Source organism: Mobula hypostoma, unplaced genomic scaffold (genome assembly GCF_963921235.1).
Source record: "Mobula hypostoma unplaced genomic scaffold, sMobHyp1.1 scaffold_103, whole genome shotgun sequence".
Classification (NCBI taxonomy): domain Eukaryota; kingdom Metazoa; phylum Chordata; class Chondrichthyes; order Myliobatiformes; family Myliobatidae; genus Mobula; species Mobula hypostoma.
In genome coordinates, this window is record NW_026948206.1 from 328,870 (window position 1) to 346,930 (window position 18,061).

The following is an 18,061-nucleotide window of genomic DNA, read 5'->3' on the forward strand; positions in this document are numbered from 1 at the left end:
AATCTGAAACTGTTTGAAGACATTCTGATGAAAGGTGTGAACCTGAATCATCAAATTTATTCCTCTCCCCACAGCTGTTCCTTACCCGCTGAGTGTTTTTGGTATTATTATACTCACCCTGGAATGGTTAAAATTTCCTGAAATGATTGCAAATTACCTTCAGGGTTACAGGAGGAAGGCAGCAATATGGTGTTGAAATAAAATCAGCCATGGTTGAGTGGTGGAGCAGACTCGATGGACCAAATCACCTAATTCTGTTCCTGTGTCTTATGTCTTACCACGAATGAACAATGACTCCTTCGTGTCCCATATCAGGTTTTGTGACGTCTGAGGACAATTACAGATTTGTTCACTCAGATCGTTATATTTGTCTTCAATGTTTAAATTTCACTGAGTTTATGTTTTTCGGAACATTGAGTAGAAATGACCTTCTTTGTATTGTTAACGTGTTTCATTATCTCTCTGGTTAAAGTTAGACCTGCAGTGAGAGATTTATTCGAAGAAAAGCCCACAACTGGAAGCAAACCACAACTATAGATGAGGGAACAACAACAAGTGAACCAGCCCGAGGACTGAGAGCACCAACTGGAGAGAATCCTTCTGACTCAGAGTTTCCTTTGATTCATTCAGGAGAAAGTTTGGTGAGTCTCATTTACTCAAACACTGGTCCTTTACCCATTACATACCTGCACAAAGGAAGGTAGGAAATAGTTGGGGTGAGACTGAATGTGCCTAGAAGTACCAGTTATGCCTCTGACAGACCCAGTTGCAATCACTCCTGATCTGGTAACGTGTTTTCAGCAGCCCAGCTCTACAAAGCCACTCGTGTTCCCTCAGTGTTTGCTCATTTGCAGATCCTGCATCTTCTGAAGTAACTTTAGTGGGGTTTAGCTCTGAGTGGGGAGAGGGAAACAGAGGGGAGTATTTATACTTACTATCTTTCAAAAAAAAAGTAATTGTTTGAAATTGCTGCGAACTCACTACCCATAACCTATACATTCTCAACCAAATTATGGACATAGATGACAAGTAGCAATAGGTGTAACCATGGGGAACATCACTAGGCACTGGACTCGAGTACAATAAACAGCCTTCCCTCATCACATTTTGCTTTCTACCATCCAGCTGCTCCCAGACTCTGGGCTCTGTAACAAACACAATGTTCCCAGCAAGATTAGACAGTCATTAATATAAAGAGATACTGATTGCTTCCGGAAAGGACACATGAGCTGTCTGATCCAATAGACCAGATCCTTCCTCGTTTACAACTTAATTTGGCCCAGGACCCCTCCTCTCAGGGTCACGCTACGTCCGATAACCCACACTACCCCAACCACTCTCCACCCCGCCAACCACACCACAACTCTCCCACCATTTATCCCACACCTGTACACGTGGACAGATCCCCTTCACCCATGTCTACCCTTCCAGCTTCGGGAACCACAACTAACTGACCTCACAATCCTGGCTTGGGAGCAAAACTGAAACCAGGGCTGCAGCACTGGACAGCCTGGACTGTGCAGGAGTCGGGCTCGGTTCCGGCCCTTTCCCATTGCAATCAGCCCTGTATTTACACAAACCCGAGATCAGCGCCTTCCTCTCTGCTGCCCACTGGGGTCGGCACTATGCTGCAATTTGTAGGAGATCCCCGCGTAACCACCTGTGGCTGGAGGTCGGAGAGAAAATGTAGAGTGTTTGGCTGTCTGGTCCTTTCACTGTGACACCCCCGAACTCTGCATTAACTCCATCCAAATGACTCTGGGCGAAAGTTAATTACCAACAAACATAATTCCTCTCAGCGATCAGCTGTCTGAATGGTTCACTCAGTTTTAGAGTAAGCAGTATCTGTGGTCCACACTGGGAGTGATTAATTTCCCAGGAGACAAAGACTGCAGGGATGAGAGGTTTTCTGTTCACTGATACTAATCTGTGTTTACCCTGATGGCAATTCTGGTTTACACCAGTAAACACGTTCTTTATGAAATTAGTGAACAGCAGGGTACTGCACTGAGTGAGCCACCTCAAATCAAATCACCCTGAAGATCCTCCCAGGAAACATTTGGAGTTTTGTGACCCAGCTTGAGAAAAAGACCACGCTGCCTACCCCATCAACAACATGGCAAATCCGGCCACATAGCAGGGGACTTTACATCACACAGCACTGGATTCAGTGATAAAGCCCACTAATTTCTTCCTTTGTTCCCCTGAAATCATTAAAAACACCCATTAAACAGCTTTTGAAAACAAGATGTCACCCACACATGACGTCAGTCTGCAACCCCACATGCCTGGTGTCACATGTGGGTTCCTCACACCGGGATCTGACGTCATGTGTGCAGTTCCTTGTGTCACATACATGCTGAGATGTTTCAACAAGGTAAAAAATGACCTGACCCACCACCACGGTTAACAGAGGGTTTACGAGCTGAGCTGTTCCCATTGGAGCGAAGCAATGTCAATCACTGGTTGCACCCAATAGCGGAAACAGACCAACCGAGAGGGTGTTACCCCTGCTGACCCTGTTTCCTGCTCCCACTCCGGCAAAGCAGAACAAACCTCAAAGTAAATGTCCTGCTTTCTGATTTATTTCCATTTCCCTCTGAGGGAAGTTGGGGGCGTTTGTGCAGTGTCTCCTGTGGCTGGTGTCTGATGAATCACTGAGGGGTAGGAGGTGACCACTCGGCCCCTCGGTTTGATGCCGGTTCCCCAGGGTGCGAGTGATCTGGCAGAAGGAGGAGGGAGAACGAGGATAAATATGGTGTGAGGGGTTGGATAGGATGGAGTCTGGGAGGTTGTTTGTCCTGGTGGTGGATCAAGGAGTAGGATGGGGGAAGGAGCCCATTGACAGTGGGGAAGGGACATGAGGGGCTCGTCTGTGGAAATGTCTGAGCCCACGGTGGTGGAGAGCAGAGATATTCACCTCTTTGGGGGGCAATCTGTTGAGCTGCACGTGGGGCCAATGGTCCGGGCAAAGTGGAAACGGGCATGGTGTTGGGGGACAAGGATGGACTGGTTTGGGTCTTATTGAATGACAGGACAGGCTGCAGGGACTGAGCAGCCTGCTCCTGTTCCTGTGTTTAAAGAGAAGGGTTTACCAGACCCTTCTTGGGTCTGCAGGATGTCCCAGTGGGTGTAGTAGGGACCGGTGCTCGGAGCCCAGTTTTTCCCAAACTGTGTCAACAATTTGGCTGAGGGACCATTTTCAACATTTCCAAGGCTGCTCTTGAAAAAAATGTATATTCACACATGGTTAATGACATAAAACTTGTATTTCTACATTGATAATGAGACAGAATTGTATAACATATGTCTGTGTGTTATCTGAATGTACTTGCCTGTGATGCTGCTACAAGTCACTGTTTCTCTGTCCCTGTACCTTCCCGTACTTGTGCACTTGGCAATAAATTCAACAGGACCTGGGAAAACTCAGTGAGATTTGATTAGTGATGATCACCTTGGCAGCTCGGTAGGTCAATATAAAGAGATAATACACTGTTAAGTACAAGACCATTAACAGTGTCGATGAGCAGAGGGATCTCGGAGTCCCAAGTTCATCGCTCCCTGGAAGTGGTTGCATAGATTGACAGGGTGGTTAAGAAGGCAAATGGCATGCTGGCCTTTATTAGTCATATATTGCATTCAAAATTCAGGAAGTTATGTTGCAGCTTCATAAAACTGGAGTTAGGCCACATCTGAAGTATTTCACACATTCTGGTTGCCTCATTCCAAAAAGGATATCAATGGCCCTGGAGAGGGTGCAGAAGAGGTTTACCAGGATATTGCCTGGATTCGAGGGCATGAGCTGTAACAAGAGGTTGGACAAACTTTGGTTGTTTTCTCTGGAGCGGCACAGGCTGGGGTGAGACGATGGAGGTTTATAAGATTATGAGAGGCACAGATAGAGAAGACAAACAATTTTTTTTATCCGGGTTAGCAATGTCTAATACAAGATGCCATGCATTTAGAGTGAGAGGGGGTTGCTGGAATGTGCTGCCTGGGCTGATGGTTCTGGCAGATACACTGGAGACTTTTCAGAGATATTTAGATCAGCACATGAATGTGAGGAAAATGGAAGGATATGGACATTGTTCTGGCAGATGGAATTACTTTAGTTGGCAATTTGATTAATTGAATAGTTTGAGCACAACAATGTGGGTCGAAGGGCCTGTTCCTGTGCTGGACTGTTCTATGTTCTGCGTTTCTTGTCGAGAGATTTCAGTGTAACGGAGGCAAAAGGAGTGAGTGGGACAACAGGTCAGCTGGAGACCAGTGTGGAAAATGTGAGATCACCCACTTCAGCAGGAGAAACAGAAATGCAGAGTGTATTTAAATGGAGAGTTTAAGTGCAGTGGGTAGAGAGGGAGGTGAAAGGTACATTGTATTTATTGTAAGAGTTATTGGGTATAAGAGTGAAATGACAGTAACAATTATTTGTGCTTTGTTGAGACTGTACCTGGAATATGGAGTAAAATCCCGCTCCCCACACTAACACGGGTTATACAGACCAAAGAACAAACTGCCGGAGGAACTCAGTGGGTCGGACAGCATCTGTGGAGGGAAATGGACCGTCAACATTTCGGGCCGAGACCCTCCCTCTGGACTGAGAGTGGACGGGAAATAGTCAGAGAAAAGAGGTGAGGGGTGGGGATGGGGCAAGAGCTGGGGAGTGAGAGGTGGATCCAGGTGAGGGGGGAGGTGAGAAGGTGTAAATAGTGACAGTGGTGGGAGGTGAGTGATTCAGGCTGCAGAAGATGGAAATTAATCCCATAGAGGATTAACAAAGAGGTTAGAGAGTATTTGTTATAGAGAGTGCAATGAAGATTCACCAGACTGATCCCTGGAGTGGTGTGGTCATCATTTGAAGAAAGATCAAATGCGATAACCCTTTCATTTAGAGAATCGAGGACTGAGAGGTGAACACATTGAAATGCACAACATCATTACCGGCTGAACCAGGGATCCCAGTCTCTGAAAAAGGGGGTGGACTGTCCGGGACTGAGATGAGGGGAAATGTCTCCACTCCGAGGGTGGTGAATGTCTGTAAATCCCCACCACAGAGGCCAGTGAAGACTCAGTGATCGTCCTCACATAAAACAGAGGCCGGCAGATGTGTGGAGACAGGAGGGATCGAGGAACAGAGGATCGGGCAGAAACATGTGGCTGAGATGGGAGAGCAGCCTCCATCCTGTTGATGGTTAGAGGGGCTGAATGGCCACATCTTGCTGTTTCTCACTTGATGTTTCAGTGTTTCTGTCCAGTGAGGCAGGAGGAATGTGAATAGAAATTAGTTTTTATAAACATCGAAGTGTTTTAAATGAAATTTGCACAATTCCTGATTGGGTGTAAATTATGTGTCGAACTGTGATGGGAATCGAACCCGTGATTCTGTGACATGGAGGTAGAGGGAAAGGGTCAGGGAAGATAGGGAGGCGAAAACTAAACATTTCGCTGGTGTAAATATGGTATGATGTGGGAAATGCAGCAGATGAGTCGGGCAGCATGTGAGGGGCGAGGAGCAGAGTCACCGGGCCAGGTGGGAGATCCTCCACCTGTCATGTGATCCCGTTTCCTGTTCACATTTTTCTACAGCATCTGTAGGTCACTGCTCTACGTGTACGTGTAGCTTCATCTTTCGCCCATTCAGACAAGGCAGTGAGATCAGGATCTGTCATGGGTCCTCTCGTTGTGGGTGGGCAATATATTTTTTGTTCTGTAATATGGCAGTATGTTTCATTCTACTGTTTCGACCTGCCGAAGTGCAGCCAATGTTTCTGGGTATATGACCCACTTGCGTGAGAATTTAGCCTTTTCTATTTACCTGAGCTTCTCATACATGTGTACAGTTCAGTCAAGCTTCGCTCCAGAATTTCCAAAGCAACAACCCAATCAATCAGATAGTTCCACACAGTTGAATTAGTTTATTACATTTTAAAATTTTTATTTTGCACTGCTTATATAATTTAACCATTTAACATGTATGTTCTTATTGTCATTCACAGTTGTTAAAATCTATTGTAATGTAGTTGGTTCTACTGCTGCTGCAAAGACGAATTTCATGACATATGCCAGTGATATTAAACATTATTTTGATATTGACATGGGAGACCCAGTTACCGGAGATCTTAATGTAAGACTGAAACTTTTCCATTTATTTGCGTTTCTCAGAAATGACAACAGTTCTTTTAAGTTTCCCTCTGAAGCTCCAAAGCAGAAGCTCAGTCTGTCTAATATTTCCACACAATTAAAATGGGGAATTTGTTTATTCTTGTCATGTACTCAGCTACAGTGAAAATCTTGTCTGATGTACCATCCGCACGTATCAGTACTTTATTACGGTACATTGAGCTGATAGATAACAAAACAATAACTGTAACAAAGCATTATGGCTGCAGAGAAAGTGCAGTGTAGATAGACGTATGGGGCAAGGTCACGTCGAATTACATTGTGGGGTCGCGCCCATTTTATTGTACTGGAGACCATTCATTCGGTTTACAACCGCAGACAGGAAGCTGTCCATGAGCCTGATGGTACGCATTTTAAGGCTTTTGTATCTCTTCCCCGATGGGGGATTGGGTTTGCAGCCAGAATGTCCCAGGTTGTGGGGATCTTTGAGTACACGGCCTGTTTTTCCGATGCAGGAGGAAGTGTAGGAAGAGTCCATGCTGGGGGGGTGGGGTGGGGAGGGCTTGTTCGTATGATGCTTCCAGCTCAGTCCAAAATTCTTTGCAGTTCCTTGCAGTCATGGGCAGAGCAGTAGCCATACAAAGGAGTGAAGTATCGACAAGAAGCTCAGAGACTTCAGCCTTTACCTTGCTTCTAGTCACTGTCCCTCATTGAGAGTTAGTGGCCTCAGGAGCAGATGTGACAGATTGATAGTGGGGTGGGGTAGTACATCAGGCACATATGTCAAAAGATAAATTAGCCTGTATTTTTCCCAATATTAATCCTCTTTGTGACAGATGTAATATTGAGGTAGATACTTTAACCCATATGTTTTGGTCTTGTATCAAGATAGTTAATTTTTGGAAAGATGTCTTTAAAACTTTATCAAAAGTCTTGAATTTGGATCTACAACCAAATTTATTTACAGCAATTTTTTGTGATTATTCCACCAGAAGCAGGATGTATTCCTGTTTCCGCTCAACGGATGGTAGCTTTTTCAACTTTATTGGCTAGGAGAACAATTTTGCTTAAAGGGAAGGACTTCAATCCACCTATATTTTATTGGCTTTTCTCCATTATATCCTGTCTAAGTTTTGAGAAAATAAGAGGTCAGACATTTGATACATCCTTTAAATTTGAAGAAACCTGGCGACCTTTTATTCAATATTTTCATATGGTTTGATGTATTGCTCTTCCAGTTACTTTCTCGAAACTGGATTTGATCAGAGAGTTCCTCTTTTTTTCTTGCTCTTACTCTCAGTATGGGCTGCCCAGTCCCCCCTTTTTTTTTCCTTTTTCTCTCTTTTTCGTTTTATTTTCTGTTTTTGCTTATAGAGAATAGTTTTTTAATCTATATAAAATTACAAAAGTTTCTTTGTCTTTTTTTCTTTTTATGAAATGATAAGAGGAGAATTGATTATCTTATTGATTATCTTATTTTTTTATTATATACTATTAGATGAATACTACGTATGATCTTGACAATGTTTATTTTACCTTTTATATGTATTGTTATCGCTATAGGTATTTGAGATAGTTCTCTTGTTTGTATATATATGTACTTTTTAAAAAAAAATTAAAAGATTGGTAAAGATAGTGGGGTGGGGAGGTTGTTGTGAGCATTGACTATATCGACTGCATTATCCCTGTGTTGTAATGAAGAGAAAACTAATGAATGTGGGCATTACATTTGTGCAACTTTTTTCAGGCCATCACAAACATCTTGTAATCAGTAAGTAGTTGTGCATCATTTAAAGTAAAAAAAAAGAAAATGCTGGAAACGTTCAACAGATCAGGCAGCAACTTGGACAGTCCCAGTTCTGATATTGGGTCTTCCACAGTATCTCTTTCCACAGATCCAATCGGATGTACCGAGTTTCCAGCACTTTAATTTCAATTTTTTATTAAAAGGATCTTATTCCAGTGAGCCTACAGGAAATATGACGGCCAACTGAGCTGGGCAAGATCTCATTTAGCAATGAGGTAATGATAAAATGTGTTCAGTTTAGCTGCTGAAGACGATGTAAAACATATCCCCGGCATCTAATGACCCACGCCTAGGTTTTCCAACCGGATCATTGGCCCAGTCAGATGATCTTCAGGTTCCTGTTCTGCCATAGGTTGACACAGGAGTGTTAGTTTTTGAACTCCTAACGGCCGGGACACTGCAGCATATTACCAGTAGCAAGGAGTCCTGGGCCAGTTAGTGCTTGGGCTGTAATCCTGGGAAACACCAGGCATATGGAGTTCTCAATGTCTGGGATTTGGCCCAGGTCAGTACTTCTACAGCTGGGGCTGGATGTCCCTCCTTCCACAATGAATCAGAAGTCTTGGGCAGCTGGACATCGGTTTTGGGAAAATCCCCCATCGAGGCACGACTGCGCAAGCTGAGTTTAAAAAGAAGACAGCTTTATAAAGCGGGTGTCTAAGTAGAATAAATCAGAGCAGGAGGGCTTTGGCTCAATGGGCCCAGGTGATAATGCGTCGGGGCGAGCTAAGTTACTTGTGAAGAATAGAAACAGGAAGTATGTGTGTGAGGCCGGTGTTCTGTACTGGGTGTCAGGAGTGGGAAGTCTGGTAGACAACGAGCCTCCCCGACCGCCACTTCTGAGCCAGGTGTTATGAGTTGCGGCACCAGAGGGACCGTGTTAGGGAACTGGAGATGCAGCTCGATGACCTGGTCAGGCAGAGTGCGGAGGTGATAGAGAAGAGTCAAGTAGCTCCGGGGCCTTGGAAGACAGGTAAGTCGGTAACAGTCAGGACCGGGAAGGACAAGAGAGTACCCCTGTGGCTGACCCGTTAGCAATAAGTACACCTGCTTGAGTACTCTGGGGGGCGGGTGCGGCCTGACTGGGGGAAGCAACAATGGTTGCACCTCTGGCACAGAGTCTGGCCCTGTTACTCAGAAGGGTAAGGAAAGGAAGAGGATGGCAGCAGTGATAGGGGACTCTATAGTTACGAGGTCAGACACAGGATTGTGTGGATGCAGGAAAGAAACACGGATGGTAGCTTCCCTCCCAGGTACTAGGGTCCGGGCTGTTCCTGATCGCGTCCATGATATCCTGAAGAGGGAAAGAGAACAGCTAGGGGTCATGGTAAATATTGGTACCAACGAAATAGGCAGGGAAAGGGAGGATGTCCTGAAAACAGACTACAGGGAGTATGGAAGGAAGTTGAGAAGCAGGACGTCAATGGTAGTAATCTCAGGATTATTGTCTGTGCCGTGTGACAGTGAATATAGGAATAGAGTGAGGTAGAGGATAAATGCGTGGCTGAGGGATTAGAGTAGGGGGAAGGGATTCAGATACCTGGATTATTTGGACCTCTTTTGGGGCAGGCGTGACCTGTACAAAAACGACGGGTTGCACTGGAATACGAGGGGGACGAATATCCTGGCAGGGAGGTTTGCTAAGGCACTTGGGGAGAGTTTAAATGCGAATTGCAAGGGGGTGGGAACCGAATTGAAGAGGCGGAGGAAGGGACGGTTGGCTCGCCAACAGAAAGTTTGTAGACAGTGCAGAGGTAGGATAGGCAGATACGCGCTCAGACCGATGGTCTGAAGTGTGTCTATTTTACTGCAAGGAGTACTTTGAAGAAAGCAAATGAGCTTGGAGTATGGATCAGTACTTGGAGCTATGATGTTGTGGCCATTTCAGAGACTTGGATGGCTCAGTGGCAGCTTAGAGTGCCAGGCTTCAGATGTTTCAGAATGGATGGGGAGGGAGGCAAAGGTGGGGACGTAGCACTGCTGATCAGAGATAGTGTCATGGCAGCAGAAAAGAAAGAAGTCCACAAGACCATAAGATATAGAAGCAGAAGTAGGCCATTCAGCTCATCTAGTCTGCTCCGCCATTTAATCATGGGCTGATCCAATTGTTCCAGTCATCCCCACTCCCCTGCTTTCACCCCATACCCTTTAATGTCCTGGTTAATTAAAATCCTATCCATCACTACCTTAAATGCACCCAATGACTTGTCCTCCACAGCCGCTCCTGGCAAAAAATTCCACAGATTTACCACCCTCTGACTAAAGTAGTTTCTCCGCATCTCTGTTCTAAATGGATGTCCTTCAATCCTGAAGTCGTGCCCTCTTGTCCTAGACTCCTCTACCATGGGAAATAACTTTGCCATATCTAATCTCTTCAGGCCTTTCAACGTTCATAAAGTTTCTATGAGATACCCCTTCATTCTCCTGAACTCCAGGGAATACAACACAAGCGCTGCCAGATGTTCCTCATCCTTTTAGTTCTGGAATCATTCTTGTGAATCTTCTCTGAACCCTCTCCAATGTCAGTATATCCTTTCTGAAATAAGGAACCCAAAAATGCACACAATATTCTGTGTGATATCACGAGTGCCTTATACAGACTCATCATCACGTCCCTGATCTTATATTCTATACATCTACAAATGAATGCCAACATTGCATTCGCCTTCTTCACCATCTGGAGGTTAATCTTTATTGTATCCTGCGGAAGGACTCCCTTTGCATCTCTCATTTTCAATTCTCTCCCCATATAAAGAATAGTCTGCCCGTTTATTTCTTCCACCAGAGTGCATGACCATACACTTTCCCACATTGTATTTCATTTGCCACGTCCCTGCGCATTCCCCTAAACTATCTAAGTCTGTCTGCAGGCTCTCTTTCCAACACTACACGCTCCTCCGCCTATCTTTATATCGTCAGCAAATTTAGCCACAAAGCCATTCATCCCATAGTCCAAACCATTGACATAAATCGTAAAAAGCAACGTCCCAACATCGACCACTGTTCAACTCCACTGGTAACCGGCTGGTTGCCAAAATAAGATTCCTTTCTTCCCACTCCCTGTTTTCTGCCGATCGGCCAATGCTCCACCCATGCCAGTACCTCCCCTGTAATTCCTGGGCTCCTATCTTTCGATGTAGCCTCGTATGCGGCACGATGTCAAAGACCCTCTGAAAATCTACGTACACCACATCGACTGCTTCTCCTTTGTCCACCTCAAATAATTGTAGTAGGCTATACAGGTATAACATTCCTTTCAGGAAACCGTGCTGGCCTTGGCCTATCTTGTCATGTGCCTCCAGGTACTCTGTAATCTCATCACTAGCAATCAGTTCCAACAACTTCCCAACCACCGACGTCAGGCTAACAGGCCTATAGTTTCCTTTCTGCTGCCTCCCACCCTTCTTAAATAGCGGAGTAACATTAGCAATTTTCCAATTATCCGGTACAATGCCAGAATCTATCGATTCTTGAAGGATCATTGTTAATGCTTCTCTCCAGCTACTCCATTCAAAACCCGAGGGTGCTTTCCATCAGTTCCAGGAGATTTATCAACCTTCAGACCATTAAGCTTCCTGAGCACATTCTCAATCGTAATTTTCACTGCACATACTTCACTTCTCTGACACCCTTGAATGTCCGGTATACTGCAGATGCCTTCCACTGTGAAGACTGATGCAAAATACGTATTCAGATTCCTCAGTCATCTCTTCGCCTCTCATTACAATATCTCGGGCATCATTTTCTATTGGTCCTATACCTACCCCCAACTCTGTATTACCCTTTATACACTGAAAAAAAAACTTAGCAGCTTCTAGACAATAGACAATAGAGAATAGGTGCAGGAGTAGGCCGTTCAACCCTTCGAGCCAGCACCGCCATTCACTGTGATCATGGCTGATTATCCTCGATCAGTATCCAGTTTCTGCCTTATCCCCATAACCTTTGATTCCGCTATCTTTAAGAGCTTCTTTGATATTAGTTGCCAGCTGCGTTTCATAATTCATCTCTTCCTTCCCACTGACCTTCTTAGTTTCCTTCTGCAATTTTTGAAAAGCTCCCCAATCCTCTACCTCCCACTAGCTTGGCTTCCTTGTATGCCCTATGTTTTGTCTTTACTTTGCCTCTAACTTCACTTGTCAGCCACGGTACTGTCCTCCTTCCATGCGAAAATGTCTTCCTATTTGGAATATATCTGTCTTGCACTTCACTCATTTTTCGCAGAAACTCCAGCCATTGCTGCTCTGCTGTCTTTCCTGCAAATGTCCCTTTCTCGTCAACCTTGACCAGGCCCCGTCTCATGCCATTGTAATTTCCTTTATTCCACTGAAACACCGACACATTAGAATTTAGTTTCTCCTTCTTGAATTTCAAAGGGAACTCAATCATGTTGTGACCACTGTTCCCTCAGGGTTCCTTAACCTTAAGCTCTCTCATCACCTCCGGATCATTGCACAATACCGAATGCAGAAAAGAGGATTCCCCAGTGGGCTTAACAACAAGCTGTTCTAAAAAAGCCACTCCTTACAAATTCTACAAATTCTCTCTCTTCAGGTACTGTACTGACCTGTTTTTTCCAAATCCACTTGCACGTTAAAATCCCCAACGATTATCATAACATTACCCTTCTGACACGCCTTTTCTATCTCCTGCTGTAAATTGTAATCCACATCCCGGATGCTGTTTCGAGGCCTGTATAAAACTGCCATTAGGGTCCTTTTATCCCTGCCATTTCTTAACTCAACCCGTAGAGACGCTACACCTTCCGATCCTATGTCATACCTTTTATATGATTTAATATTGTTTCTTATACCCAGGGCCACACCACCCCCTCTACCGACTAACCTATCCTTCTGATACACCATATATCCTTGGGGAGATTGTCTACTGGGTCTCCGTGGGTGGAAGTTAGTAACAGGAAGGGGTCAATAACTCTACCGTGTGTTTTTATAGACCACTGAATAGTAACAGGGACATCGAGGAGCAGATAGGGAGACGGGTTCTGGAAAGGTGTAATAATTACAGGGGCGTTGTGGTGGGAGATTTTAATTTCCCATGTATTGATTGTCAACTCCCAAGAGCAAGAGGTTTAGATGGGGTAAAGTTTGGTAGGTGTGTTCAGGAAGGTTTCTTGATATAGAAAGAAATATGTGGATAAGCCTAGAAGAGGAGAGGCTGTACTTGATCTGGTATTGAGAAATGAACCTGGTCAGGTGTCAAATCTCTCAGTGTGAGGGCATTTTAGAGATAGTGATCACAATTCTATCTCCTTTACCATAGCATTGGAGAGGGATAGGAACAGACAAGTTATGAAAGCATTTAATTGGAGGAAGGGGAAATATGAGTCTATTTGTCTGAAATTTGGAAGCATAAATTGGGAACAGATGTTCTCGGGGAAATGTACGGAAGAAATATGGCAAATGTTGAGGGGATATCTGCATGGGGTTCTGCGTAGGTACGTTCCAGTGAGACAGGGAAAGAATGGTAGGGTACAGGAACCGTGGCGCACAAAGTCTGTTGAAAATCTAGTCAAGAAGAAAAGAAAATCTTACGAAAGGTTTAAAAACCTGGTAATGATAGAGATCCAGAAGATTATAAGACTAGCAGGAAAGAGCTGAAGGATGACATTAGGACAGCTGGAAGGGGCCATGAGGAGGCCTTGGCGAGGAGTATTAAGGAAACCCCCATTGCATACGACAAGTATGTGAGAAGCAAGAAGATAAGACGTGAGAGAACAGAAAAAATCAACTGTGACAGTGGAAATATGTGTCTGGAACCGGAGGAGACAGCAGAGGTACTTAAAGAATACTTTCCATCAGTATCCACACCAGAAAAGGATCTTGGCGATTCTACGGATGACTTGCAACGGACTGAAAAGCTTGGGCATATAGCTATTAAGAAAGATGATGTGCTGGAGCTTTTGGAAAGCATAAAGCATCACCAGGACAGGAGGAGAAGTACCAGGCTACTGTGGGAGGTGAGAAAGGAGATTGCTGAGCCTCTGGCGATGATCTTTGCATCATAAAAGGGGATGGAAGAGGTTCTGGAAGATGGAAGGGTTGCGGATGTCGTTCCCTTATTCAAGAAAGGGAGTCGAGATAGCCCAGGAAAATATAGACCAGTGAGTTTTATTTCAGTAGTTGGTAAGTTGATGGAAAACATCCTGAGAGGCAGGATTGATGAACATTTGGAGAGGCATAATATGATTAGTCAACATGGGTTTGTGCCTTACGAGCCGAATTGAATTGTTTGACGATGTGACTGAACACATTGATGAAGACAGAGAAGTAGATGTAGTGTGTATGGATTTCAGCAAGGCATTTGATAAGGTACTCCATGCCAGGCTTATTGAGAAAGTAAGGAGGCATGGGATAAACGGGGATATTTCTTTGTGGATCCAGAACTGGCTTCACAGAACGCAAAGTGTGGTTGTAGAAGGGTCATATTCTTCATGGAGGTCGGTGACCAGTGGTGTGTCTCAGGGATCTGTTCTGAGATCACTACTCTTTATGATTTTTATAAATGACCTGTGCGAGGAAGTGGAGGGATGGGTTAGTAAATTTGCTGATGACGCAAAGGTTGGGGATGTTGTGGATAGTGTGGAGGGCTGTGAGAGGTTACAGCGGGACATCGATAGGATGCAAAACTGGGCTGAGAGGTGGCTGATAGAGTTCAGACCATATAATTGTGAGGCGGTTCATTTTGGTATGTCAAATATGATGGCAGAATATAGAATTAATGGTAAGACTCTTGGCAGCGTGGAGTTTCAGAGGGATCTTTGTGTCTGAGTCCATTGGACACTTAAAGCTGCTACACAGCTGCTCAAAGCTTGACTCTGTGGTTAAGAAGGCGTAGGGTGCATTGGCCTTCAACAACCGTGATATTGAGTTTCGGAGCCGAGAAGTAATGTTGCAGCAACATAGGACCCTGGTCAGACCCGACTTGGAGTACTATGCTCAGTTTTGGTCACCGCACTGCAGGAAGGATATGGAAACCATAGAAAGAATGCAGAGGAGACTTACAAGGATTTTGCCCAGATTGGGGAGCATACCTTAAGGAAATTTGGTAAGTGAACTCGGCGTTTTCTCCTTGGAGCACCGGAGAATCAGAGGTGACCTGATAGAGGTGTACAGGATGATCAGAGGCATTCATCATGTGGATAGACAGACACTTTGTCCCAGGGCTGAAATGGCTAACACGAGAGGGCACAGTTTTAAGGTGCTGGGAAGTAGGTACAGAGGAGATGTCAGGGGTAATATTTTTACGCAGAGAGCGGTGAGTGCATGGAATGGGCTGCCAGCGACATTGGTGGAGCGTCTTTAAAGAGACTTTCGGATAGGGACATGGAGCTTAGAAAAATAGAGGGCTGTGGGTAACCCAAGGTAATTTCCAAAGTAAGTACGGGTTCGGCACAACATTGGAGGCCGAAGGACCTGTATTGTGCTGTAGGTTTTCAATGTTCGATGTACACCACTCGAAGTGAGATGTGGGGACGATGTGTGAGGATTCGGGGGTCTGTCAGTGGCAGATTCAGCAGTGTGACCCTGTGATGTTGGGTCCTGGGATATCCCAGTTTTAGATCCAAGTATAATGGACCCGGGGTTCAAGCTGCACAGGTTTATGAGGTGTTGAGCAAGTATTTATTTTCTAAGCGCAGATGTTTGTTTCTGGAGTTCCTTAGGAAGTAATGACTGCTATACCAAGGAAAGGATGAGTTACCATTCCATCCCTCACAAAGAGAAGCTGTGAGTAAATGGGCTGTTCCGTGTTTACAACAGTAGAAATAGACCCGTGAGTTTGGTGTTCAATCTGTGTTTGGAAATCCCCCCTTACTGTCACCTGTTTGTCACTCGGTGGAAATCAGACAGAATCTCAAGATGCTGGAAATCTGCACTAAAAACGGAAAATAGTTGAAGCCATTCTGACGAACGGTTGTGAACCCGAACCGCTGACTTTGTTCCTCTGGAAATGGACCTGTGCACAGGCGCTTGTTTTGTGATACTCAGTGGAACAGAAAAGAAACCACAACTTTTCCCTCTGAATTATCCTGGTACCACTTTCCCTGTTATTTCTGGAAATGTGTTCAGTACAATTGCTGCTCACATGGTTCACAAGAGTAGTCTCAGGAATGAGAGGGTTTTTGTAGGACAAACATTTGATGACTCTGGGCCTGTACTCTATGGAGTTCAGGTGAAGAGGTGGACCGGATCTTATTTAAACCTACAGAATGCTGAACAGCCTGGATGCACAGTGGACATGGTGAGGATATTTCCTTCAGACGGGGAGTCTGTGGTCTGAGAGGACAGCCTCGAAATAAACAAGCTTCCCTTTAACACTGAGATGAGAGAACTTCTTCAGCCAAAGAGTGGTCAATGTGTGGAGTTTGTTGCAATAGATGGTGGTTGAGGCCGTCACTGGGTCTATTTATGGCAGAGGTTAATACATTATTGCTCGCTAAGTCGGAAACATTATTTTGTTAGCCAGAACTACCAGAGGATTGATTGAATACAGCACGGGACATGGTTAAAAGCAGCCTTTACAATTTTAGATTCATCATTTCAAAATGGCTGTAGTGTTAATATTTTTCATGATCAAACTCGCAGCATATGAGGTTCAGTTTGTTATTTCCCTTTTCGGTTATTTTTGGTGAGCCACTTCCTCCGTTTCCAGGGTAACAGCCTATCAGAGCTTCAAGAAGAGTTGCACGTTTGAATCGCTCTGTGGTCACCGCATCTCAGCGTAGAGACTCTGGCCTCAGAGCAAAAGCAACAGAGTGACAGTGGGAGGAAAGGATGCTGTGAGCATTGACTGTATGGGATGTATTACACCAGGGTCAGAATGAACTGAGACTAACAAATGTAACAGAGTGACAGTGGGAGGAAAGGATGCTGTGACCATTGCCTGTACGGGATGGATTACACCAAGGTCAGAATGAACTGAAACTAACAAATGTAACAGACTGACAGTGGGAGGAAAGGATGCTGTGAGCACTGACTGTATGGGATGGATTACACCAGGGTCAGAATGAACTGAGACTAACAAATGTAACAGAGTGACAGTGGGAGGAAAGGATGCTGTGAGCATTGACTGTACGGGATGGATTACACCAAGGTCAGAGTGAACTGAGACTAACAAATGTAACAGACTGACAGTGGGAGGAAAGGATGCTGTGAGCATTGACTGTATGGGATGTATTACACCAGGGTCAGAATGAACTGAGAACTAACAAATGTAACAGAGTGACAGTGGGAGGAAAGGATGCTGTGACCATTGACTGTATGGGATGGATTACACCAGGGTCAGAATGAACTGAGAACTAACAAATGTAACAGAGTGACAGTGGGAGGAAAGGATGCTGTGACCATTGACTGTATGGGGTGGATTACACCAGGGTCAGAATGAACTGAGAACTAACAAATGTAACAGAATGACAGTGGGAGGAAAGGATGCTATGACCATTGACTGTACGGGATGGATTACACCAGGGTCAGAATGAACTGAGACTAACAAATGTAACAGAGTGACAGTGGGAGGAAAGGATGCTGTGAGCATTGACTGTATGGGATGGATTACACCAGGGTCAGAATGAACTGAGACTAACAAATGTAACAGAGTGACAGTGGGAGGAAAGGATGCTGTCAGCATTGACTGTACGGGATGGATTACACCAGGGTCAGAATGAACTGAGAACTAACAAATGTAACAGAGTGACAGTGGGAGGAAAGGATGCTATGACCATTGACTGTACGGGATGGATTACACCAGGGTCAGAATGAACTGAGACTAACAAATGTAACAGAGTGACAGTGGGAGGAAAGGATGCTGTGAGCATTGACTGTATGGGATGTATTACACCAGGGTCAGAATGAACTGAGACTAACAAATGTAACAGAGTGACAGTGGGAGGAAAGGATGCTGTGAGCATTGACTGTATGGGATGGATTACACCAGGGTCAGAATGAACTGAGACTAACAAATGTAACAGAGTGACAGTGGGAGGAAAGGATGCTGTGAGCATTGACTGTACGGGATGGATTACACCAGGGTCAGAATGAACTTGGAACTAACAAACCAGTTGGGGTGGGGTGGCAATTGCACAGTTTGAGGTGTTGCTGACATTTTGCAATCAGT

At 44.8% G+C, this 18,061-nt stretch overlaps 1 protein-coding gene across 8 annotated transcripts in view; it reads left to right on the top strand.

Annotated features, from left to right (window-relative positions):
• LOC134341818 (uncharacterized) overlaps nt 1–18,061 on the top strand; it is a 44,953-nt gene that overhangs the window by 10,178 nt on the left and 16,714 nt on the right. For 5 of the 8 annotated variants that reach the window (XR_010016868.1, XR_010016867.1, XR_010016870.1 and 2 more), the window contains exons 3-4: nt 473–641; nt 4,447–4,634. Coding sequence is in view for 1 of the 8 variants with exons in the window: in XM_063039754.1 (XP_062895824.1) it covers nt 477–641; nt 4,447–4,634 (353 nt within the window). In the remaining 7 variants the exon portion in view is untranslated. The remainder of the gene's footprint in view (nt 1–472; nt 642–4,446; nt 4,635–18,061) is intronic. The other 3 variants (XR_010016872.1, XR_010016866.1, XM_063039754.1) reach the window with 2 other exon arrangements.